The 27,539-nt window shown below is 38.9% G+C and overlaps 1 protein-coding gene across 7 annotated transcripts in view; it reads left to right on the top strand.

Moving 5' to 3' along the window:
- grip1 (glutamate receptor interacting protein 1) overlaps positions 1-27,539 on the top strand; it is a 284,071-nt gene that overhangs the window by 206,536 nt on the left and 49,996 nt on the right. For 5 of the 7 annotated variants that reach the window (XM_067999485.1, XM_067999482.1, XM_067999483.1 and 2 more), the window contains 8 exons: positions 135-280; positions 6,117-6,200; positions 8,180-8,255; positions 13,528-13,673; positions 14,430-14,577; positions 17,141-17,310; positions 25,720-25,875; positions 26,778-26,964. In XM_067999485.1, coding sequence (XP_067855586.1) covers positions 135-280; positions 6,117-6,200; positions 8,180-8,255; positions 13,528-13,673; positions 14,430-14,577; positions 17,141-17,310; positions 25,720-25,875; positions 26,778-26,964 — 1,113 coding nt within the window. Of the gene's footprint in view, positions 1-134; positions 281-6,116; positions 6,201-8,179; positions 8,256-13,527; positions 13,674-14,429; positions 14,578-17,140; positions 17,311-21,515; positions 21,672-25,719; positions 25,876-26,777; positions 26,965-27,539 lie in introns of all 7 variants that reach the window. The other 2 variants (XM_067999488.1, XM_067999489.1) reach the window with 1 other exon arrangement.

Genomic DNA, 27,539 nt, shown 5'->3' with positions numbered 1-27,539 from the left:
TAGGCATTTTAGGAATTATTTTTTAATGAAGAGGTTAACGGTACAGTTGTACTTGGGCCAATTGTATACCACTTTGCCTTGTCTGAGGCATGATGCAGGCTAGCCTGGTGATGTGCTATGCCATTCTCTTGCAGAAGTGATCAGTTAAATATTGGAGACTACATCAAATCAGTCAATGGAATCAACCTAACAAAATTCAGGCATGATGAGATCATCAGTCTCCTGAAGAATGTTGGTGAGAGAGTGGTCCTTGAGGTGGAATATGAACTCCCCCCTGTTTGTAAGTATCTTCTAAATTAAAATTCGTACAGTATCTTTCATTGGAAAAACTTGACTTAAGTAATAAAGTTTATCGAATTTGAAATCTGAACATGACTGTTAAAAAGACATTTATTTTAATCCACCTCTGATGCATTTAGCAGGGGAGCTGAGTCAGTTCAATTACATTAAAAACCCTTTTCTAACATTAATATTTGAAATATAAATTAATATTTTAAACTGAACTTTACACTAATATTCTCAGTATTTTGAGAATTCCGTTTAGAAGCAGGTAAACCAGGATACCTTTAAAATCAATTAACAATCCCACAAAATTAAAACAAAACATATGAGAATTGATTTGCTGCCAGTGTGCATATATTTATTGATATCATAATTGGGGATGAGCTCTCAACCAAATTTGGAATTTGAAGCCAACCAAATTGAGCCAAATGAGGTTATTTTTAAAAGTTCAGAATTTTGGTAGGATTGGGATTTGCAAGTTCCTTTTGATTTATAGAGGAAAGAACTGCATTTATGCATAGCACCATATAACGTTCCCAGAAACATTTCAAGCATTTTACATACAATGAATTAAATTGAAATGAAGTCACTTTTGTTATGTAGGAAAACATGGCAGCCAATTTGTGCACAGTAAGACGAAACAAACAGCAATGAAATGAATTATTGATGTTTTTTTTAGTGTTATTATTTGAAGGAGGAATGTTGGCCAGAACACTGGGTGAACTCCTTGCTCCTCTTCAAATTGTGCCATGGATCGTTAACCACCGGAATGGGCAGGCAGGGCATCGGTTTAAAACCTCATCCAAAAGATTGTGCAGCACTCCCTTAATACTGCACTGGTTTGTTAGTCTAATGCATGTGCTGAATTCCCAGAGTGTGGCTTGAACCCCTAACCTTCTCACTGAGAGGTTACAGTGCGACAATCTTGAACTTCCAGCAGAAGCCATGCGCATGGGAATTTCCAGTCAGATAATCAGGGCTACTATGTTGTCGTCCTATCTCCCACCCGTATGTCCTGTGAGTAGCTTCCCCACTGGCAAAACTGGATCATGAAATCACTCCTATAGTTTGTCGTCATAACCGAGTCATCTGAGGGATGTGCAAGCGAAGCTGAACTGCTTCCTAAATCAGGATGAATGAGAGGGTCAGCCAACCTGTACTGTTCTCACTCTCACTCTTCTCCTGGTAGTTGTCTTAAAACCATCACTAATTGCTCCTAGAAAATATTTGTGTAGTCTTTATCTTCATTTAGAGAAAGATGTTTGCTGTTTGCGACCCTAAAAACAATATGAGAGACAAAACTATATAAAATAGGATGGAGAGAAAACTTCCTCCCTACACGTGTAGCACAACAACATATGTACAATGCTATTTTATAAGATTGCTTTCTGTGGTGGTCTGAAGATGCTGTGTGTCTGATTCACAAGTGGTCAAAGTCCAAACTAATCGGAAGGTTTTTTTCTACAAGCTTATAATTATTTTTCTTATTTTAGTGTAGAATTTTTTGCAAGTTTTTTATTTGAATAAACTATTAGCTACTTCCTTACAATGGGAGGAAAGTATGCACAGAAAAATTGCTTTCACAAGGAGTAATTAACTCCTCGTACACTTATGTGTTATAAAAGATTCTCTCTGCAATACACATTTGTTAGTCCTGTAAGATTTGTTATGCAGTGTTTATAGAAGTTCTCTGTGTTGACATAGTGCTGTGTCCACAATGGTAGAAAATATGATTGTGTATAAATTAAATAATGGTACAATATACCAAGGAACATTCTCTGAGCGCTTGCAAGAAAAATGATTGACTCAGGTGAACATCATGATACGCTTTGGTGGATCAATATGAATACTGCTGATTTTGGAGATGTTAATACCTACTTCAATTTGGAAAGATGGCAATATGAAACCAAGCTGTTAGTCCATATGAATCCAATGCACACATACGTTTTTGAACATCCACTTATTCTGATAGCAGCTGGTTTTCTATTGATCTGGAGATTTAGATTAAACACATGCTTTTCTTTTTCTTGATTGAAGAAATTTCTTGCCCTCAAAAATAACAACTAAAGCTTGTATTCACATAGTGGCGTTGATGTAGAAAAATATCCCAAGGCACTTCGCAGAGACATAATCAGACAAAAATGGATGCCGAGACACAGAAGGAAATTTTAGGAGGGATAACTGAAAGCTTGGTCAAAGAGGCAAGTTTTAAGGAGGTCCTTGGAAGAGGAGAGGGAGGTGGAGAGACAGAGGAGCTTAGGAAAGAAATTCCAGACCGTGGGGCCCAGGTGACTGAAGGCACGGCCGCCAGTGGTGGGATGAAAGTTGGGAAATACACAATAGGCCAGAGTCAGAGAAATTTAGAGTTCGGTAAGTCGTAGGACTGGAGGAGGTTACAAAGATACGGAGGGAATTAAACATAAATTTGAGGCATTGGGCAACTAGGTGCCAATTAAGGTCAAGAAGGACGGGTGATGGGTGTGCAGGACATGGTGCGGGATAGGATGCAGGCAACAAAGTTTTACATTAGCTGAGGTTTAGGTAGGGTAGAGAATGGAAGGCTGCCCAGGAGAGCATTGGAATAGTCAAGTCTGCAGATGACAAAGACATGGGCCAAGTGTTTCAGCGACAGATGGGCTTAAACAAGGGTGGAGGCAGGTGATTGTACAGAGGAGGAAGGAGGCGGCCTTTGTGATGGAGTCGGAAGCTCAGCTTGAGGTTGAATAGGACATCACAGTATCGGGTTCTGCCTGAGACAGCGGCTGGGGAGAAGGATGGAATAGATGGTGAAGGTTCGGAGTTTGTGACGGGGGCTGAAGACGATGGACTCAGTTTTCCCAGTATTTAACTGGAGGAAATTACGATGCATCCAAGACTGGATATCGGACAAGCAGTTTGATAACACGGAGTCAGTGGAGTAATCGAGAGAGCTGATGGCGAGGTAGAGCTGGCTGTTATCAGTGTATATGTCTTTGAATGTTGTCGCCAAGGGGGAGCATGTAGATGAGGAAGAGGCAGATGCCAATGACTGATCCTTGGAGGTCTCCACAGGTAGCAGTGTAGGAGGAGAAGAGAAGCCATTTCTCAAGGTGCACTAACTAAGAGATAGCGCTGAGTTAGCTTTTCTAGCCAGGGCCATTACAATTGGATATGGTTCCCCTAGTTTTAGAGATGAAAATTGGTTCCTGCTCCTGATAACTATCCAGCAGCTCCTGGAAGTGCAATTGTGTTGTCATTGGATGAGGACAGGATTGAACTCAGCTGTGATGCCTCCACAGTTAAAGTATTTGCCGAGACTCATTGTCAGGACTCACGCGTGAGGCCACTTCAGCAAGGTATTGGCGGGCATTCGATGCTAGTGGAACCATAACTCATTAAGAGGTTAACGTGTTCAGGAGGGAAAAAAGTGAGTAAATAAATCATCCAGATTGAAACCAATTGTGCATCTAGTGAAATATATAGGGACATTTAGACATGGAAATTGATAAAAGCCAGGTAAAGGTTGATCCATATTGTCCATATATCAGTGAAATATAAACATTGGGTATAAATAATCAATAGTTTGCTGCATTCAAATTGATCTGAGTTGCACCAGTATTTGGGAAGGTGCTAACTTTGCCCAATTCAGATTATTTGGAGCAGCCAAATAGGATAGCCGCCCAAGTTAAGAATGTGTCTTGAATTCCCTATGGTCTGATAGGGTATGGATTCATGTAGCATATAGGTCTGAGTTCCCTGATTGATGGATTAATAAGTCATACATCCAAATTTGTTTGAAGAGTTCAAAACCATCTCTTCTACTCACACACACACTTTTTTTCTGGCCCATCTGAATTTTAAACAGCCAAATCCACCTTAGCCCAAATTAATTTGAACACTGATTCCCAGTAAATATTGAATTCAAGTGGTAAAGAATGAAAAAAGCTCTACTCCTTGGCTAAACAACCATAAATGCACCTACTTGACGTTCCCTGTCACCACAGTCAACCAGTGCAGAAGATTTCTGGTTTTGTATCTCAGATCATGCTTTTAACGCAGTTTGTAGCATAACAACAATTTAGACTTCCACAGTGCCTTTTAATGTACTGAAATGTTCCATTAGTGGAAATATTGCATAGGCCAACACCTATTTGCCACACTAAAAAGTCTGTTTTGTGCAAATGTACATTCAGTACATGATTTACTTATTAATTGCTGTGACGGTGTTACACCAGGTTTAAGGCAGGGCAAGGCTGTTTAGAGACTTTAAATTTGATGGGCTGAGTACCCTTGTGTGTGTACATAATAACAATGAATTCAAAAGTGATTCATTGGTTGTCCATAGCACAGTATATTCCAAACTAAAATCATTGCATCAGCCATTGCGAAAGTGGAGACAGTCTAATAGGATTACGGTTGAGGATTTGGGTGCTCAGTTATTTGCTCCTACTTGTAGCCTTCTGCGGCAGGTTAAATTAGTCAATCTGTATTTGCTGGGATTAGTCAGTCTGTACTTTAACAAGTTGCACTCTGTACTTGTGGCTGCAACTGACTTTGTATTTGACTCTATTCACTTAGCTCTGAAATGCTGGCTGACTCAGGAAATATTCTAGTCCAATTTTAATTACCCAAATTGCATAATTCCCACATATAAATGAGTAATCCACTTTTTTTAAACGAGATATTACCATAATTGCATTGCATTCAAATTGAGACATTTAAAACTGTTCCTGGTATCTTTACATATGCTAAGTGTGGAGTGCACTGTAACCAATTTCTCCCCAGCCCTTATTTAAAAAGTAATTTCCTAGGTCAATGAAGAGAAGTCCACTTAAAACATCCATTTCCATTAAATTCATGCTAAATTTGCCCTGTCATACAAATATATTTAAAGACAATGTTGTTTACCATAATTATAGTTTGTTTAAGTCCTTTGAATACAATTACTGCTGTACATATTACACAATGTTTTCACTTCCATCGTTCCCCCTCCCCTGTACATTCTAGTAGCACTTTTATATTGGTGCTCAGGTCTGAGAGTATATCACTGAAGTGGAGACCTGTAACCTCTGATGCTGCTGTCCCCAATTTACTTGTTTTTGTTCACTTTTTTCATCAGTAAAGCGGTTACTTTAGCATGCTCCTCTTGCATCTTTCTGGGTTAGACATCCACCAGTTAGATCTTTAGCATTATCGAGAGATGGGGTGGAGATGTTCAAGTCACATTGACTCCTGACTTTTTCATGTTGCTTTTTATGCTGTGTTGTCAGATATATCTTGTCTTGTTCAAATCTATAAAAAGAAATGAAACCAGGATTTTATCATGGGCATGTAGCATATCTGGACTTCACAAAATACAGTTTGAAAAAGAAACCCATTTGCTTAAATGTAATTTGAGACCCAATTGAGCGACTGGTGTCATACTATTATTTTAAATAATAGTATCTAATCCAATAATAGTATCTAATCCAAGGACTGCTTTACAGCTAAATTGCACTCCAAATATTTTGATGGCACAGCATTGCAGCAGAAATATGTGGTTCCTCCCACTTCACAATCCCTGTACGGCTACAAACTATAGTTTTTTTTTAAGTATTTTGTCCTCTGGATACCTGAAACACTTTCCAACCAATGAATCACTTTTGAATTGCATTCATTGTTATGTATGCAAAAGTGGCAGGCAATTTGCTCAGAGCAAGGGCTCCCAAAGATCCCTAAAAATCAAAGGGAATGAATGAATGGACCACAACTATATGTTCTTTTTCAAATGATCAGCTTTGGTTTTGGCCTGCATATTAGTGTTGAATCCACTTCCCAATGATTCTGACTAACCAGTTCTTTATTCTCCTTTCTAGCTGTGCAAGGGTCAGGTATTATTCTCAAAACTGTGGAAGTGACTTTGCACAAAGAAGGCAATACCTTTGGATTTGTGATTAGAGGTGAGGATATCTATAGACTTAATGGTGTCATGCAATTTGTATGATTTCAGCTTTCAATTGATGTTTGATTCAGTGGCAGTAAGCACTCCTTTCCTTTTGAATAATACGTTCACAACGTAAGCTAGTTTTTTTTTGTTCCCCGTTTCTATTAACGATTAAATGGACATGGGGGCATTCTTGATGCAAAATCCATTCAATAGTATGCATAATATGTTTTGCTTAAAAAAAATGTTTCAGAAGGGTATCTGGGTCAAACTATGCCACCATTTGATATTCCCTTTATTTATAGATTGCACATTCCAGAATTCTTTGACTTAAACATAAATTGAATTCAATTCTCTCTCTTTCTCCCCTGTGATCCTCACTGTAAAGGAAGTGTATTGTGTCGAATATGAAATTGCCCTCTGATTTGTTGCTGTGAAAATGGGGAGTAGGTTTCTCCAGTTTTACTTGCCTACTTTTTTGCTATCAGAAGTTCCTGGGCGTTGTTACACCAGATTTTTACAGTATTTGGTATGACTTCTGATGTTTACTCCCTACTCAGTGCAGAATGAGGCTGTTGTCATGACAACATGTTAAAGAAGTCACTATTTTGAGTTGTGGCGCCAAGAAAACCAGATGGGACTGACTCAGTCAATTTGATATTATAAAAATAGCATAGTATGATGGGGTTGTGGCAAAAAGTCAGCATAGTTCTAGAAAATAACAGCATTCATATGTTAGCTGTAGCTGTAATTGGTACCAGCAGACCTAAAAAGTCATTATAATCTAGTTTTTCCTCATTTCAAATGAGTTTTGCACAAGTCGGCATAATTTCTTGTCCACTTTTAATACAGTAAAATTGTTTGAAGTACAGTTTGAAAAATTCTCTTACACACAAAGCAATAATTCCTATAAAACATTAGCAATATCTACAAGATCCAGCAACAGCCATTGGATAGAGGTCAGAAATAGGAACCCTGGCTGTGTTTTCCCCTCTCAAGCCTGGAACACTGAGGCCAGTTATAGAGCCCTTTTTGTAGCTTTGGATGAGATCCATTATCTCAATACAGATGAGGAAATGAACTTGGTACCATGGTCAGTAGGGCTTAGCCTACATCACACAGAGCATTTACCAATGAGCCATGAGGGGATCTCTCCAAAATTGTTTCATAACCATAATTATGTCTACAATGAACAGCTAAAGCTTGGCTGCCATTTATCAGTCTACACCTACTGAAGTCTACAGCAAAGTGGCTGGGTGCTATTGAATTATATTTGAAGAGATATGTCTGCTATTATCTCCAGTTGATAACAAGGGGAAGATTTCTCCATAGTCTTATTCAGTGGAGAGCAGAACCAAAGTTTTGTCTTCTGAAGAACCTAACAAAATATATCTGGTCTGTTTAAACATAGTAAAAGCAGGCTTCACCCTTCAGTACCTTAACTAACACATTAATAGCCTGATTCTATTGAGCTACTGTAAACTTTGTGCCCTGCTAATTAGTCTATGACATATGTAGTCCTTTGGGGCAGTGAATTGACATATTGGTTTCTACTGGTCCAAGTGTAGTTGAGTTATTTACAGTGAGATTGGATATTTTTCCCCCTCAAGTTTCTCTTCTGAAGGCATTGACTGCTTTCTGTGGTACAGTTCCACAGCCATCAATCATCCATCAGTAATTTGCTCAATTGAGCATTCTTCATCTGTGAGCCTAGATAATGAGTGCCTACAAGTTATTCAATCTTAGGAGGCCATTACGGGCTAGCCTGATCTTGGCTTTGCCCAACATGCATGCATGAGCAATTTTTTTCCCCTCCCTGAAATGCTGAGGACAATTGTTAGCTCCCTTACCATCACCTAGCTAACTCCATACAGACTGGGTATTGACCATGGGACCTTCTGGGTCAGTACGGCTCTGTTTCCACACCGGGCAGTACATTAATCAGTTGGAGAGCAGAAGAATGAATATTGTTTAATATTTTTGTTTTTTTTTCAGGAGGAACTCATGAAGACAGAAATAGATCTCGCCCGATTGTAATAACTTATGTCAGAGCTGGGGGACCAGCTGACAGGTACAGTTATATAAATGATCACAGTTACCACACCTTTAGATCAGATATAGTCATTATGTAGCCCATAAGCCAACTGCAAGCCTTGCGGGCCCCTATTGCAGCCTTTGATCAAGTCCCACGTTTCTCATCCCATCTGCTGTTTTGCTGCTGCCAATCATGTTCTCACTGGTACTGCCACTGCCAAATCTGCCCCTGATCATCATCCTCCTCCTCCTGCTGATCATACCCTGATGCTGCTGCTCCTGTTTGCAATGCTGCTTCTTTTCCCAAAGTGGCTGCCACCCTTTTGAGAAGTGCAGGTTGGAGGATAGACGACTGAATATTCAAAAAGCACGTAGAACGCAAAGGGAGCTTTTCATTAGCTAGTCAGCTCATGATATTATTGACTACTGCATGGCCATTAAAAAGAAGAGGCCATACTATTGGCCATTTACATGAGCTGATTAGCCAGTTAAAATGCCTGTAACATTTTCATCACAAGCTTATTGAATCTAATACTTGCAGATAGCAGAATACAGCTGAGAGAAGCAGAGTATACCATTTATGCTGCATACACATGATGGTGAATTCCTTCCTTATCCTTTTAACAGATTCGAAAAGCTAGAGACAGCAATATGTCTGAGAATCAACTTCATTTATTATTGTTATAAAACATTAATCTTCGCACCCCATACAGAGCAATGCACATCATCCTTACATCTAATACCCACGTGCATAAGATTTGGTGAGGAACCGTGAAAATGGCTTCTCCAAGCCTGTTCATGCTACCTGGTCTTGAAGGCTTTCCTATGGAGTAAAACATGGCATCTGTTCTTATATCATTTGCTTTCATGATCTGCTTCTTGCTGGATGCAACACTATCTGATGTCTTACAACTCCCAGTTCTTTGAACAGATTACCAGATAGGGATGAGGAGCCTCATGCCTTTTCATGCCATACTGTTACTTCTTATCATTGTTTTTCCCAAACCATAGCTTTGTTGTGCAAAACCTTCGACGTATGCTCTATTGCAACCTATTGCCTTTTATATTACAGCAATCTCCTTTCTTACACTACTCCCTGCTGTGATCAAAAGCCTGTCCTAACAACCCTTTAAGCACAATATTGTCCACTGAGATTTATTTAATAATCTATATGTGCCTATCTGCACAGTACAATGTCTTCAGCCCTGAAACTCATCCTCTCCATCACCAAGTTCGCCTACTTCCACCTCCGTAACATCACCCATCTTCGCCCCTGTCTCAGCTCATTTGCTGCTGAAACCCCCATCCATGCCTTTGTTACCTCTAGACTTGACTATTCCAATGCTGTCCTGGCCAACCTTCCAACTTCCACCCTCCAAAAACTTGAGCCCATCCAAAATTCTACTGCCCGTATCCTAACTCGCACCAAGTCCTGTTCACCTGTCACCCCTGTGCTCGCTGACCTACGTTGGATCCAGGTCCAGGAATGCCTCGATTTTAAAATTCTCATCCTTGTTTTCAAATCCCTCCATGGCCTCGCCCCTCCCTATCTCTCTAACCTTCTCCAGCCCTAAAACCCTCTGAGATCTCTGCGCTTCTCCAATTCTTGCCTCTTGTGCACACCTGATTTTAATTGACTATAACTATGTAAAAAAGAAGAGAGCAGCAAAAGTAAACGATGGTCCCTTTGAGGCTGAGACAGGAGAAATTATAATAGGAAATGAAGAAATGGCAGAGATGTTAATCAATATTTTGTATCTGTCTTCACAGTAGAAGACACAAAAAGCATACCACAAATAATGGGGAACCAAGGGGCTAATGAGAGTGAGGAACTTAAAACAATTAATATCAGTAGAGGAAAAAGTACTAGACAAACTAATGGAACTAAAAGCCAACAGATCCCCTGAACTTGATGGCCAATATCCTAGATAGTGGATGCGTTGGTTGTGATCTTCCAAAATTCCCTAGATTCTGGAATGGTCCCAGCAAATTGGAAGGTAGCAAATGTAACACCGCTATTCAAGAAAGGAAGGAAAGAGAAAACAAGGAACTGGAGGCCAGTTAGCCTGACGACATTCGTCAGGAAAATGCTGGAATTCATTATTAAGGAAGTGGTAACAGCGCACTTAAATCATAATATGATTAGGCAGAGTCAACATGGTTTTATGAAAGGGAAATCGTGTTTACCAAATTTATTCGAGTTCTTTGAGGATGTAACTAGCAGGGTGGATAAAGGGGAACCAGTGGATACAGTATATTTGGATTTCCACAAGGCATTCGATAAAGTGTCACATAAAAGGTTGTTGTACAAGATAAGGGCTCATGGGGTTGGGAGTAATATATTAGCATGGATAGAGGATTGGTTAACGGTTAGAAAACAGAGAGTAGGGATAAACGGGTCACTTTCAGGTTGGCAGGCTGTAACTAGTAGGATGCCGTGAGGATCAGTGCTTGGGCCTCAGCTATTTATAATCTATATTAATGACTTAGATGAAGAGACAAGAGTGTAATGTACCCAAATTTGCTGACGATACAAAGCTAGGTGGGAAAGTAAGCTGTGAGCAGGACTATGCAAAGGGATATAGAACAGGCTAAGTGAGTTGGCAAGAAGGTGGCAGATGGAGTATAATGTGGGAATATGTGAGATTATTCACTTTGGTAGGAAGAATGGAAAAGCAGAATATATTTTAAACGATGAGAAAATATTAAATGTTGGTGTTCAGAAAGATCTCTGTGTCCTGGTACAAGAAACAGAGAAAGTTAGCATGCAGGTACAGCAAGCAGTTAGGAAGGTAAATGGCATGTTGGTCTTTATTGCAAGAGGGTTGGAGTACAAGAGTAAGAAAGTCTTGCTACAATTGCACAGGGCTTTGGTGAGACCACACCTGGAGTACTGTGCACAGTTTTGGTCTCCTTATCTAAGGAAGGATTTACTTGTCTTGGAGGCGGTCCATCGAAGGTTCACTGGATTAATTCCTGGGATGAGAGGATTGTCCTATGATAGAGTGAGGAAAATAGGTCTATATTCTCTGGAGTTTAGAAGAATGAGAAGTGATCTCATTGAAACAAATAAGATTCTGAGGGGGCTTGACAGGGTAGATGCTGAGAGATTGTTTACCCTGCCTGGAAAGTCGAGAACTAGGTGTCATAGTCTCAGGATAAGGGGGCGGCCATTCAAGACTGAGATGAGAAGGAATTTCTTCACTCAGAGGGTTGTGAATCTTTGGAATTCTCTACCCCAGAGGGCTGTGGATGTTGAGTCGTTGAGTATATTCAAGGCTGAGATAGATAGATTTTTGGACTCTCGAGGAATCGAGGGATATGGGGATTGGCGGGAAAGTGGAGTTGAAGTCGAAGATCAGCCATGATCATCTTGAATGGCGGAGCAAGCTCGAGGGGCCATATGGCCTACTCCTGCTCCTAATTCTTATGTTCTTAATCGCTCCACCAATGGTGGCCATGCCTTCAGCTGCCTAGGCCTTAAGCTTTGGAATTCCCTCCCTAAACCTCTCTGCTTCTCTACCTCTCTCCTCCTTTTAAGACACTCCTTAAAACCTATCTCTTTGACCAAGCTTTTGGTCACCTGTCCTAATATCTCCTTATGTGGCTCGGTGTCAAATTTTGTTTGATAAATGCTCCTGTGAAGCTCCTCTGGACATTTTACTATGTTAAAGGCACTATATAAATGCAAGTTATTGTTAACAGCATCATTGAGGGGAAAAGACAGGATTTACGAGAACATAGATTAAACCAATTCTGTCTATGTTGCTGTTCTGTCTTTGTTAGAAATAAAAGTAATGTAAAACCATATCAATATTCTCACAACATATGGACTGAAGGATCAGGAAAGAGCAAAAATAAGTAGGAATTTTAGGAAGTGTTTTTATTTGTAATTTTTTTGACAAGGAAAGTTGTAATCTACGTATTTGTCCTCTGTTTTGTCTGCAGTAGTCCCCCATACTACACACCTTCTCTGCCCGAGAGGACGGGCTGGAAGCCTAATTTCATAGATCTTTGAGCTCAGAGCTGCAACCACTTCTGCATTTTCCATCTTGGATGTGAGATAGGGACTAAGGGGTGAGAAGGATGACGAGTGGCAGGAAGTTATGGAGCTCTGTTTAGCGTTATTCTGTCTCCAGCTCATTCTTTTGCTATTTGGATGGAGATGGTGAAGGATACAGGTCTGATGGGACTTGCAGCATATAATCCATTACCAAGTTTGGAAAAGTAGATTGTAGAAACAAATATTGACAATCTAGGTCAGAAAAGTAGTTAAAAGTATGCTATATCCATTGTTAAGTGGAAGCTGTGTTCATGATTTGATGCTTTTGAATTTTGTTGGCATTTCCCATCTATATTATATCATTTTTTTAAAAATAAACACATGGATTTGTTTCATAGTGGGTCTATGGGAATGCCCCTCAAGCAAGTTACTGCTCTGGATTGTGGCTCTTGATCAAAATTAATGAATACAGTTTACTTACTCATTCTAAACCTGCTTGGCACTAATTGGCAATACACATTCAGTGGGTTGTTGATTCCTGTCTGGTTCCAGTTTCAACTGCTGTTCTTATTCTTTAGTATGCGATTGTTTGAAGATGATTTCCGCTTGAAGGTGAAAAATTGAAAATGCAAATTAAGTGAGCTGCGTTGGTGGAAACCAACAGTTGATGTGAACTCGCAAATAAGCATAGATATCTATTTATGATATAGAATGGATCCTTGAAAGCGATTAAAAATGAATGATCTCATTGAAGGCTTCAGATGATACCATAAACTGCAAGAGGGAAACTTGAGCATTTTATTACTATCTTTTGAATCTCTCTTCCCCGCTCTCCCCCGCCACCCCCAAATGAGACTGCATTCTTGAAATTCCACTATTATATGTACTTTTAAAAAATAAATAATATTATAAAGATCCAGACTGGTTTTATCCTAATTTCTCGTGGCTACTGATGGCCAATATACTTTGTGCCATTGATAATGATGCCATCCACATTGAAAGAATAATTATTTAACACTATCACATTTATCGAATGATAATCAAAAGCTAATTAATGAGAAATAATCTGGTACACATATAAAACAGTAACCTATTTTTTGTATCAACATGCTTCGGTCTTCTTGCCGATGACCCATCCAATCAAAGCGATTTAGTTACATGGAAGCCTCAATCATTTTATGAATATCATTTTGAATTCAGAATACCATCCAAATATGTTGTACTGTTCAGACTGTTATTAGCTGTTGTAACTAAAATTTTTGACTTTGACATGATCAAAATTGTAAATTTTTATTTTGTCCCCTAGAGAAGGCACAATAAAGGTCGGCGACAGGCTGTTGAGTGTTGATGGAATTCGGCTACATGGAACAACGCATACAGAAGCTATGAGCATTCTCAAACAGTGTGGGCAGGAAGCAACATTGATAATCGAATACGATGTGTCTGTAATGGGTATGTTGAGTTTCTGAACAAGTCCTTGAGCTCTAACAAGGCCATGAGCTCTCTTAAGTACTTTGCCTTTTCTTTTCAAAGAGTCATTTTATATCGTCTGCCAACTGTGTTCCAATGGGAACCTGGCAAGTGTAACTGTATCTTCTGCAGATTCAACCTGAGATTAACTATTTTGGTTCCCTCTTTTATGAGCTTGCAGGTAAATCAATCTGTTCTCTTTAGCACTCAAGTTTTATTCAAATCAGTATCCTAGATGAGTGTGTAATGCTTCTAAAATTAATTGTAATTTCCAAAAGCATATGTATTATATGAAAAAAAATTTCTTTATCCTACAATTTCACAGGCAAATTACCAAAGTAATTTTGAACTGATTTGGTTATTCTATAAATGCAATATGATTGCATCTTTCTACATAAATAATTCATATGTGAATACTTCATATATTCCAAAAAGTTCACCTCTTTTACACAATAAAATTGGCCAGTTTTTACTGTCTGCAATATTTGTAATAGATTTAGGTTTATTTGCCTCTTTTTCTTCCTTCATTCTTTTTCCTCTCTTCCACACATTTAGATTGATATTTTTGTTTGCTGCATCTTTTCTTAAAGATTTATCATGACTCTGCTTCTGTGCACTGTAGTTTGTTTCTCTGTCTTAAAACTGTCACTGGAACTGTGGCCTATAATAATTATACTCATGGCTAATTGCTGCTGGGTAACACAAGAGCATCTCAGTGTGTAACTTTTTTTTTGTTAGATTCGGTAGCAAATGCTTCTGGCCCACTGATGGTGGAGGTGGCCAAGACCCCTGGTTCCAGCTTGGGCATTGCTTTAACTACCTCACTGTACTGTAACAAGCAAGTCATAGTCATAGACAAAATAAAGGCTGCCAGCATTGCAGATAGGTATGTACATGTGCTTAATTGGTGCTACTATTCATCACTTAATTATTTGATATCAATCCAAAGTAGGACTTGTACTAATGTAATGTAATAAACACACATTTTGATTATAAATACAAGCACTTGCTGTAGTTAGCCAAGGCTTTATACCCTGTCAATCTGAAATTAGGTTTAAACGGTCTCTGCATTATTTCATCTTTATGATACAAAGAAACACTTGAGTGGTGAAACAGCATTGCAGATTTTGTTTGGTTGGGAAAGGCTAGTCATATTTCTGATTTGTATGACACCCTTGTGCATTACTATTAGTTGATCTCCCATAGTGCTGCACATGGGGAGTTGAGACCAAATGTACAACAACAACAGCTTGCATTTATATGGTGCCTTTAACATAGTAAAACGTCCCAAGGCACTTCACAGGAGCTTTATCAGGCAAAATTTGACACTGAGCCACATAAGGAGATATTAGGACAGGTGACCAAAAGCTTGTTCAAAGGTAAGTTTTAAGTAACGTCTTAAAGGAGGAGAGAGAGGTGGAGAGGTTTAGGGAGAGAATTCCAGAGCTTAGGGACTAGACAGTAGAGTCTAAAGTGTAATCTTTAAGGTGAGGTGAGAGAATATGGGATAGTTGGACAAGGGTGTTCAGATGCATGATTTTTAATACGACATATAGATAGATATATAATATAAAATATCTACGCATTCAGTCCCCATTTTAAAGTCATACATTCTGTCCATATTTTTATTTAATAGTACTACCTTGTATTATTTATATTCAAATAATAAAACTCACGGCAATTTGGGAAACCGAGAAGTAAAGTTAATTGGAACATAGGAGCTCTCTGCAGTGCGGGCTGAGGAGCTGGAACCTGCAAAACTGTTATACTGCTGTCACTGGTAGGAGTTTGTAATAATGGCAATCCAAGTTTACATAGGCAGTTTCCATTGTGCATGTGGCCTTTAGGAATTTACAGTGGGATAAGTTGACAAAAAAAAGGGTTTTGTGGACATATGCAGTATGTGCAGATGTAAGATTTTTAGTAAGATATAGCTGTATTTTTAGTTTACATGCAAATAGTCAGTCTAAACAGTGTGAAGCAGGTTTCAATCAAAATAGGCCCCATAGACCCCTAAACCGCTGCCTCTCCACCTCCATCTCCTCCTTAAGACCCACCTCTTTGATCAAGCTTTGCTCACCCCTCCTAAAATCGCCTTCTTTGTCTCAGCATTCATTTTTATTTTTATGCTTCTCGGGATGTTTGCCATCCAAAGAGTCTTGAAAGGTTTTTTGTACATTAAAAGTGCTATATAAATGCAAGTTGTTGTCATTAAATTAATCTAACCCCTGACAACTGTTGCTGTATTTTTAGGAAAATTGCTTAGTCATATTTTAAAATTGTTATGTATCAAAGTATTAATATGCAATTAAATTTACAGATTATGAATTATAGTCATGTTTGTTTGAAGCAATAAAAACATCTTGATCAGGTTGTAGTTTGTGCGGTTAAGGTGGTTGTAACCCTTTCGTGAGCTCATGTAGGGTTCACTAGTTGTATACATGAGAGGTGGATGTGACTGTGTTTAGTACAAGTGCATTCAAAGTTTGTTGTTGCATATTGCAGATTGCTTGAATGCTTGTGTGCCACATTAGCCATGTCTTCTATATGGATATGTCTTCTATCTTTCTGAATCATTTTCAGTGTCTTTCACATTTGGGTCCTTTAGCATCCCAGTTGATCCACATTATTTAAAACTGCCAAAAGATTATTTCAGAATTATTTATAAACTAACATAATAAAGAAAGCAAGTTCAGCCCCTCAAGAATTATTTAAATAGTTATATCTGCAATAAATTTTTCAGCTATGATTTGGTGTACACTGTAGGAAATCATTTTGCTTTATTACAAGAAGAATGTATATATTAATATGTACATACTGTCTGAAATGTGAATATATAACAATCTGATTTGCAGTATTATGCAAAATATGATCAGTGTAGGAATGTCCCTAACTGTGTGGATTATTTTGTACTTGAAAAGCTTGTGTTGTTAGTTTCTCGATGTTGTGCTAATAAGAGTAGCATAGAGGTTTAGTCCACTGTTTTTTGTTGAGGGCCAGAATCCTGAGCAGTGCCTTAAGGGACACTCTCAGTAAAGTTCCAACAGGCTGCATTCTGGGGTGATGCACCTGTGATTCTCCACACAGTGAACTCCCAATTTCAATCATGGAGCTGTGGGCAATTACTGAGGCCAGGCTCCTCCCACAGGAATGGGGAACAAAACTATTGGAGTAATCATTCTATTAAATTGTACATCTTGTAATTTAAGCAGCGTTCTGAATTCAGAGCTTCTTATTTTACTGTTGCGCTTTATGCATCACAGATAGTAATCATGCAATTTTGACTTTGAGCAATTTAAAATAAATTACATTTTCATTTTAAAATGTGAAACTTTTTTGTAAGACTACAGAATTAATGCAGCATGCTTGTTGCTTTTTCTTGCTGTATTTGAGGCTAACATTGTTCTCTTAAGTTATCCCTGTGAACTTAAATATTTGTGTATGTACAGATGTGGGGCTTTGCATGTTGGAGATCACATACTTTCGATTGACGGCACCAGCATGGAGTATTGCACATTAGCTGAGGCAACTCAGCTCTTATCCAGTACCTCTGAACACGTCAAACTAGAGCTGCTTCCTTACCACCAAACGCGACTTGCTTTGAAGGGACCAGAACACGGTAAGTGCCCAGATATTTATTTATCCAGACTCTCTGCCTGAACAAAATGGGAGTAGAAGTTGACATCTAAAGTACAAGGAATAACATGTGACAGTTGAAGTACAAGGTTGAACAAGCATGTTCCTCACTATCTGACGTGAGATGATTATCTGATAACTGCATTGCCTGTTTTCTCTAAACAAATGCCCATTTATTTCACAGTGCTGCCACAGATCATAGCTCTGACTTCAGTGGCAGTGCTGAAAGATAAATGAGAATCACTTCTGCCTCCAGAAACAACAATGCTCATTTGAAGAGGTGAACTTCACCAGCACCTCTGGAATCAGCGCCATCCATGGAAGCAATTTAAATGTTGCTGCAGGAAGGATCACAATTTTTCCTGGGTGCTGGTTGGTGGGCTGGCTCAACCCACCTGCACAGGTCAATGCGAGACATTTTGTCAAACCTTTTCCAGTCACCGGGAAAGGTTTGCAGCCAAAATTGAAATCCAAAACTGCAACAACAAGATAGGATTAAAGTAATTATATCTAAAAGATGGCCACATCTCCCCCTCTGCCTCACTACAAAGCACAGTGGTTCGATGTGTGATCTTGTGAAGTTGTTGATTGCATTCCCATTGTTACCCAGTATCGTTAGTTGCTGCACTGTGCAGCCATTGTACAAGATCAAAAATGGCCCATTCATTGCCATGCACAAGCTTATGGTAATTAAGGTATTAAAAGATTAGGTCATATATTTTAAACATTTCTACATTTTATGTATATTTATATTCTTCCCTTTTTTGTTTTCATTTTCATTAGGTTTATTTTCGGATGCTGAATACTGCTGTTTTAGCTCATTAATACCTTTTAAAATAGGGGACATCATTTTTGCTTTACTGATGCTGGCCAGTTGGATTTTCCTAACCTGTACAGACTTTCCCCAGTCAACAGGGAATGTCCAGCAGCTTGATATGAAAGTTGCAGTTCATGGCTATCAAACAACTGGGTATGTGCAAGATTGCACCTGCATGGTTCTCTATTGCTTCTGGTGCTGTGGAATTCAGTCTGCAATATAAATAGGCAGATTCCACGACACTGGGAGCCAAGAGCATTTCAGATCTGCCAATAGTGGAAGCAGTTCTGCAATACAAGTGTAACATTAGCCCAGGCATCAGACATAGCACTGACCTGACCAAAAGTACCAACCTAACAGAAGAGGAGAATCATCAGGAGTCCACATCAACGAATGTTTTACACCTCTTTAAAAGGATGAAGTTCCTGTTTTAATAAAAATAAAAGGAAAATCTTATCAATGATAGTTTGAAACCTGATTTCATCAGGTTGTTAATTCCAGACAAAAACAGTTATTCTCTTTTAAAATTTCATCCCAAGTAGAACACAAAATGGGATTACGGTGCATTTTAAAAATTGCATTAAAAATCTACATGACATATTAAGATGAACTACCTTTTCAACAGATAATTTTCCATAAATCATATTTTTGATATGGAAGGGTAACTACAAGTAACTCTTGTGATGCCTACGCGATTACATTTTTGACTATACCAGAGTTTTTCAGCCTGGTGAGGTTGCATTGCTTCTCTAAAATAGAAGGATGAGGTCATGACTGGCTGTTTGACAATTAACATTCTAGTTGGGATTTTGAATCCATCAGCTAATGGTATCAGCCAGTCTAGTGCGTGTGTCATACCTTGATTCAAATTTACATGACGTGTAAACCTGGGGTGTGTCAGTTGGCAACCTAGGGTTTGATTTATCTTTTGCCAGTCAACAACCTGGAATAAATGTTTGGCTGCAACTTTGCAACAGTTTTTTTTTTAACAATAGTTTCAAACATATTAGGGTAAGTTCACTGATTCCACACTCCGTGAGGAGCTGTGCTCATAGAGACTGCAGCTCAAAGAGTTGTAGCCCTATGTCTGGCACGTGCTCACTTTGAGTGTGACTCCCAGTTATTAGCACAGAATCAGTGATTTTTTTCTTGTATTCAGCAAACTATAGTGTGGTGTAGATTTTTTATGTGCTAGATGTAACTGAAATGAGATAGCTGTGGACACAAATGGGTATATTTTCCTTCGGGTGTAAACCGGACAGAAAAGTTGATGTGAAAAGCATGTGAAACATATAGAAACATGGAAAATGGGAGCAAGAATAGGCCATTCAGCCCTTCGGGCCTGCTCCTCCATTCAAAATGATCATGGCTGATCGTCTAACTCAGTCCCCCGTTCCCACTTTTTCCCCATATCCCTTGATCCCCTTTGTATTAAGAAATATATCTACTTCTTGAATACATAATGACTTGGCCTCCACTGCCTTCTGTGGTAGAGAATTCCACAGGTTCACCACCCTCTGAGTGAAGAAATTTCTCCTCATCTCAGTCCTAAATGGTATACCCCGTATCCTGAGACTGTGACCCCTGGTTCTGGACTCCCCAGCCATCGGGAACATCCTCCCTGCATCCAGTCTGTCTAGTCCTGTTGGAATTTTATATGTTTCGATGAGATCACCTCTCATTCTTCTAAACTCTAGTGAATATAATTGTAAACAATTTTACAACACCAAGTTATAGTCCAACGATTTTATTTTTAATCCCACAAGCTTTCGGGGGCTTTCCCCTTCCTCAGGCGGTGTGGAAGTGGAAGTGACTTCCACACCGCCTGAGGAAGGGGAAAGCCCCCGAAAGCTTGTGGGATTAAAAATAAAATCGTTGGACTATAACTTGGTGTTGTAAAATTGTTTACAATTGTTAACCCCAGTCCATCACCGGCATCTCCACATCATGGCTACTAGTGAATATAGGCCTAGTCGACCCAATCTCTCCTCATACGTCAGTCCTGCCATCCCAGGAATCAGTCTAGTAAACCTTTGTTGCACTCCCTCCATGGCAAGGACATCGTCCCTCAGATATGGAGACCAAAACTGCACACAATACTCCAGATGTGGTCTCACAGTAAGAGCAAGACCAGTAGTGAACAGAAGCAGACCAAACAAAAAATCTTAATTTCCAAAACTACCATGTATCTTGCTCCCGTAGCTAAAATGATTGAATTCACGGCTGACTTGTCAGTTGTAAGTTTATTAATTTCAGCGTGTAAGTATTTTATTTATTTTGTATACCTTATCTAACTGCTGGTGTTGGGGCAGAGGATATTGTGAACGGGAGCTGTGGTTGGACCTGACCCATTTCAATCAAGCTGTCTAACAAGGCTCTATTCCCATATCTGTAAAACAGGCTCTGTTGGGTCATTATGACTAAGCTTAACACATTCCACAACTGGATGAATGAGAGAGTTTGCTATTTGAGCTGGTTATGTCCAGGGGCGGACTGGCCACCTTGATTTCCCGAGTGCCCTGTGAATGATTCCATAGTCCTTTTTCCGCGAGAATCACGAAGAATCGAGGGCCCTTTTGGGGAAGCCAGTCGGTCCCTGGTTATGTGCCAATTGGCTATTTTGAGAAGTGCACATTATTACAGGTATATTGTGATTGGACAGTTTTCTGTCGTTCCTATTTTCAAGTTCACACTCTGACAAAACCAACCAAAGTAAACTCACTATTTTGATTGGCAGCTATTAAACATGACTATAAATAAATTAAGCCAAAGGAGGAAAATATGCCCCATATATATTAAATAATTACATTTCAAAATGTAGTTTACCAGTCACTGCATCTTCCAAAGTATCTGGTTGGCATCTGTAGCTTTTTATATGCTTAGGAAAAGTGTGGAAAATAGAAGTAAAGTGAGAGGTTTGAAGCAGTGCAGCCTCACTTTCTTATTTCACTCTCAGTTGTTTTAAGATATAGTTTTGAGATTGATTTCAACCTCAAAGCTGTGGTACATTGAACATGGACTAATGATTTGAAATATGGTGACCGTGAAGTTCCGTCGGAGTTCTCCCAGTTTCACAGCATAACTCAGGCGGGAGGCCAGCGGAACCTCAGAGAAATGGTGTAAACATCCATTTTCAGCTATTTATGCCATTTTTTGGGGGGAACCCCCGTGGAATTTCAGGGTCAGTGTGTATAGGCCAATGGAAAAAGGGCAGTTTCAATAAGTGATGAAAAAAGTCATCATTCTTGCTACTCAAACTGCTTTCTGTTCTGTTGGATGTTGCGATCTGTATAATTCTGTTGTCTTTCCCTCTTTTCTGCTCCGTTCTGTCTTTTTTTGTGTGCGATTCCCATCGTCCTTCATGTGGACAGTCAGGGTTCAAAGGAGCAACAGACAACTTACCTGGGATACTTATGGAAGCAACAACAGCAACTTCCTCACCTACCAACCCTATAACACCTACCACCCTGACCACTGTAGGATGGCGGCCTTGAAATGCCAGAAACCTTCTCCTCAAAACAATCTTCGTAATGTTCCACACTTTTTTTTTCCTCCTGTCCTTTTATTCACCATTTTTCTGTCCCATGTTCTGTTTGCATGAGTTGAAGCCACTAATAAATCAAAGTGATCAACCATTCTATAGATAAATAAGTTTGAGGATTAACTTTTAACATTACAGCCTAAGTTTACAACCATTGTAGTACTGTTAACCTTCACATCACTGGGTCCAGTGTATCTGAGCAACATAGGACTAGATCAGTATGTCTGAATTAAAATACTTATTTTTCTATCTGTACCAATTTAACAATGTACACATCCACAGAAGTTAGATATTGCAAATAATAATGCATTGTTGGAGGGAAAATTTCTTCGGTGTGCTATGTGCAATCGAGTTCTTAAAATGTATTTTCTAAAAGGTTTATGATTTCATTTCACATAGCGCACAGAGAGAATTTTGCTCCCAAGTGTGATGGTAGCATAGCAATTTGAGCAAGAACCCCAGATATCACAGCAGTGCTGGGGTAGGAGGACACAGGTTTGATTTACTCCATGCTGCTGAATCGCTGATCTCTCAGTATTGCTGTGGGTAGGTGCTGAGTGGAGGCCAGATACCTTCTCCTATATGAAGAAGAGAAAATGGGCGGGACGAGGAGGAAGGAAGATTAGTTCCTGGGCTGATTGTGCTCACCTCTGAGCAGCAGCACTGGAACATGTCCTCTCAGTTACAATATCTTCTTTCCTCAGGGAGACCTGGATGATTGGGGTTAAAACTAAGATGTTTTTCACTCACAAAAGCTTTTTTTTAAAAAAAAAAGCTGTAACATTATTATTTATTGTAGCAATATTTGTAAATGTGTGGTGACGTACATTGTATAAAGAATAAGCCAGCACATTAGTGGACTTTGTGGGTGGCACAACCCCCAACCTATAACCCTGCTGCCAACAGGTCTTTTTCTCCACCTATTGCTATCTTTCTAGAGAAATTCCCCTGTTCAGCAGCACTTCAGAGCATGTTGCTGTGACCTGAGATCCTCTTTGCTGTACACATGTTGTGCAAGAGCCCCACTATATATTTTTAAAATGCAGCAGGAAAAGTTATCCAGTTATTGACAGAAAACAACTGTATGATATAAACCCTGCAAAACATACCTAGCTCCCCTTCGTGCCAATACCTAACCTGCTGTGGAAGTTTGTCATTTTGATCATTTCTTTGTCATTGTATTCATGAGAAGTGAGTCACAGATGCACAGAATTTTATTAATGGGCCCATATGGCAGGAACCTCACTAAAAATAGTGACTTAGCCAAAGTAAATCTGCTTCTTTGTGATATGTTAATTTATTTTTGCACATCTTCGTTGTGGTTTTAATGATGGCTGAAAGCACTGATATTAAGCAGCTCTATCCAGTAACAGTCCAAGTTTTGTTTGCATTTCAAACCCAATTGTAACCTTCGCAATTGCAATGGAGCTGGGTAGAAAATGTAATTCCAGACCTGTTCTAAATCAACACTGTTATTTGAAATAGAAGATTGTAACTAAAACCATTAATTAACAAGTTCCATCAACTTAAAGTTTTAAAAGAATAACCCCTCAAGGCATGTGACCAAAAAGGATCCAGTGGAATAGCTAGAGGTGACTCTGGTGGAGCCAAAGGGTTTCTCACAATGAGGAATGCCATACGCTGATTGGCTAGCATTTCATGCTGACTTACAAATGAAAGTACTGCACTAATGTCTATCTTCAACCAAAAGCCATCATTTTAAAAACAACTAACAGCTGTTAACATCAGTAAAGGAGAGGAACCCTAAAACCACAGCAAACCAGACATGTGCTTTCAATGGAAGAGTCTTGCTATTTGTAACCCTTTTAAAAGTCATATGGTTTACAAAATCATGATTACTTTTAACATAATTTTGTTTTGCCTATTTCTATTTTTTTTTTCTTCCCAGTTTTCTCCCTTTCTCCTTCCTCTGACTGATGCGGGGTTAAGGTTCCATTGGTGCCAGAACCCTCCCAGTTACTTGCCCAGATGACGACTACTTGTAAACACAGACAGTGTTAACAGCCTACTTGATTGGGGATGGTACAATTGCAGCCAAGCCTGACCCTGTCTGCACCCAACATCCACTTTCTTAACCAGGGTTACTGGATAGTGATGAGCAGCAGAAACTATTGTTAATTTCACCCTACCCTCCTGCCTAATCCAGCAATATGAACAATGAATATTTTTGACTTAAGCATTAAACTATGTGTGATGATTCCTCAGGTATGCAGAATTCATGAGTCTGACTCTGAAGGAATTAAGTTATCAACACTAACCTAGGACGCTTCTGCACTTTTATGGCATTTTGCCTTTGTAGCTAATTGATTTCTAAAAGGGTCACTGATGGTGAAACTCTCTAAGGCAATATAAAATCTATGAAGACTAATGAATAAAATTAAGAATTACAGATTAACACTTTCAACTCCTCTGCTTATATTCTGAATGTTTTACCTGTACACGACTTTGATTTTTAATTCAAGATGGTAATAGCATCCAGACTTTCATGTGAAAAATCCTGCCAGACCAAAATGTAGGCAACTATAGTAAAAGAGACATGTCTTATCTGGCTTTTAGTGTTCCTACAATGATATGTACAGTGAAAAGGTTTTCACATGAAAGGTTTCAAAATCTTTCAGCTCTCTGCATATGGAGTGGCTGGTTAGCATATGTTTTGGAAGCCCCTATCTGAAGATGATAATGCACAGTTTAAAGTGTTTTTTAAAAACTTAACGTTGACTAAATTCTTGTTCAGTTACTCCAAACGTTATGAAACAAATAGACTGTTGTCTTAGCATATTGAAGAGAGTTGACCCATGGTACCTTAAAGCAAACCATCATATTATAAGAATCAATCTGACACTTGGTTTGCATGCATTTGGAACAACTTAAAATATTCTGTACAGAATAACTTTTGGGTTTGAGTGCGTACACAGCTGTTATTTTAGATAATATATGTATTGCGGTTATGTTATTCTTATACTTAGATTTCACAGCATTGCAACCACTCCTATCATGGGTACGGAATCCAGAAATATCTGTCATAGCATTCTTCTAAAGATAGCAGTAATGTCATGTGAAGGGAGGGGCATTTCCACAGCAATTACACTATCAGGGCAAGTAATATTGGAACCATTTTTGTTGGTTTGATAACATTAAAGATAACCACAATATATTATATCAGGATTTATATTAGTTAGCATTAAATTTATTTTTAATAACACATTTGTTATGACTATGGTACCTTAGCAATTATTGGAGTGATGAATTATGCATAGTATAAATGTATTTTCTTCTGTTTTAAATGTATTTATTTAGTTATTTCTCGACAATTTTCTCCCCCGCCCCCCTTTCCCGGTGGAGTTTGACTCCCAGTTGGCTGCTCCAAGTGCATTGTGCACTCTCCAGCACTGCTACATTTAGGAGCCTTGACAGTGAGTCTCACGTTGTTCAGCAGCAGAAGGCATCACCACAAAGACAATACTGTCGTCACCTGGCATCCACACATATGTGCTTCCAGCTGGGCTAACTGGGTTGTGATCGGGAATCCTGGCCCATTTTCCTTTCCCTAACCCAAGGATACAGAGGCTAATTATTGCATTACTGTCACCTTTACCAGGACTAACTCATCACAGTTTGGTGATCAAGCCTGGGACCTTCCTGACCTATACAGCTCAGCTATTCACTAGCTAATCTCATTGAGCCATCAGGCAAGCTGATGTGCAGAATTGAAAAGAGGGATGTGAAGGAGTACTAAAGGCAGTACAAATGGTTTTAGCAAAAGAAAATGTCTAACAAAAAATGGCATTCCTTGATTACATTTGATTCTTCAGTTAATCATGGCTTACTGAAACTAAGTACTTCAAACATGTTTTATAGCCAGATTATAGGTAGTTTGGGCAGATTACAAGAGTTAAAGATCAAGGAATGTAAGCAAATGGGTTTTTAAAAAAATAACAGCTGTGTGACAGACAGCAGACATGTGTAGTGTGTTGAAGAGGAAATGTTCAGTCTTTCTGATTTTGTTTTTCTAGCTGCTCTGGTGTCGACGTCATTCTCTCCTACCTCCATGAGTGCATATAGCCTGAGCTCCCTGAATATGGGGACCCTACCTCGCAATCTTTATCCAACAAGTCCACGAGGAACACTGATGCGAAGAAAAATGAAAAAGAAAGACTACAGGAGCTCTTGTATGTGGCAGGTTCCAGTGTAAAGATTACTGATGAATCATAGGTGAAAATACTGCACTGAGAAAAATATTTTAATGTAACATTTAGAAATATAGAGAAAAAAATAGCTAGGGAGCAGTCGATAAAGTTTCAACATTTATTAGTTAATTTAATTGAATTTAACAAAAACTGCATTTATTTATAATGGACTATTGTTGATTGCTCAACCAAATATCAGCAATGATTTAACATAAAAACACCTACACAGGAGCAAGAGGTAAATCTTTCAAAAATGTTTGCTGTATTTTCATTGCAACTGTACACAATGATGATTTACTGTGCTGCTACCTGCATATCTGTGAGACACATCAGTAAGATAAATTGTTTTTTTTATTTTATAGCCATTTTGGGTTGTACTTGGAAAAGATTTACAAGCCAACTGATTTAAAGCTTTAGTAGATGCGAAAAGAACATCTATTATACTTTCAATTGGATTGGGTTGACTAGCTTCCGTCCTGTAGCACAGCGGGTTTGAAGCATCAGAAGCAATGACTCAGTAAAAACTGTAGAATCCATTGTAGGATGAAAGAAAAGGGATAAAGGAATATGGGAACGGGGCAGGTGAATGCGATTAGGGTTATTTTCTCACATGGAGGATGAATGCTGACACGGACTAGTTGGGCTGAATGGCCTGTTTCTGTGTTGTAACTTATATATAGAAGTCCACATTTTGAATGTGGTAAATTTAGCTCTAGAAATTAATGTTACTTCCTTGTCGGTCACGTTGATGGATGCAGCACATTTTCAGTCAAGTTTGTGAATACATTGATTATCCTAGAGGCACAGAGCATGAGTTACATCAGTGGAATTCTGTTCCATACAATGACCTGAAAGTGATGCCTCCCACTGTCCATCTTTCACAGTGTCTTTAGCCTCCAGTACGGTTGGTCCCGCAGGCCAGATTGTCCACACTGAGACAGCAGAAGTAGTTCTAACCAGTGACCCAATCATAGGGTTTGGAATTCAGCTCCAGGGCGGTGTTTTTGCAACAGAGACCTTGTCTTCTCCACCACTGATTGCATATATTGAACCTGACAGCCCAGCAGAAAGGTGAGAACCCTCAGAGTTCTGTGCTTCAAAATGTTTTCCGCAAACACTCTTCTCTGTTTGAAAAGATGTTTAATCTTGACATTTACAATTAATTATAGGCCATTGCTGAGCAAAGTTATCCAATTAAGGAATGTTCTGTTTTATGCCTAAATATTCTTAATTGGCAGCAAGTAAAATAACAGGATGTGTTGCTTCTATTTATCAGTATCAATTCAGGATAGGAATTAATAATAACCAGAAAGAACAGGAAACAAACCAATAACAATATTCTTGTGTTGAGGCTCTTTTAAATCCATTAGTCTTTATTATTAAAGAAAAACTTACATTGTTTCATTTAAATCTCTGCTATCTGAAATTATAACTTTATCTCCACAGCGTTTCTGCTTTTAAAAAAAAATCCTTCGCTGCATAACGTTTCTGATATTCCTTGTGTAGCAAATCTCATGGGATCAAGTAAAATAAGATTTCTCCAGTAGTCCAGAAATAAGAAAACGGCAATGATGTTTTTTTGGGGGGAAATGAATGCATTTATCATCCTATTATGTTATCTCTCCCTTCAATCTGTCACACTTGAA

The sequence above is a fragment of the Heptranchias perlo genome, chromosome 18 (genome assembly GCF_035084215.1).
Source record: "Heptranchias perlo isolate sHepPer1 chromosome 18, sHepPer1.hap1, whole genome shotgun sequence".
In the NCBI taxonomy this organism is placed as follows: domain Eukaryota; kingdom Metazoa; phylum Chordata; class Chondrichthyes; order Hexanchiformes; family Hexanchidae; genus Heptranchias; species Heptranchias perlo.
The sequence above is the reverse complement of the archived record's forward strand: the minus strand, read 5'-3'. Positions and strand labels throughout refer to the sequence as shown.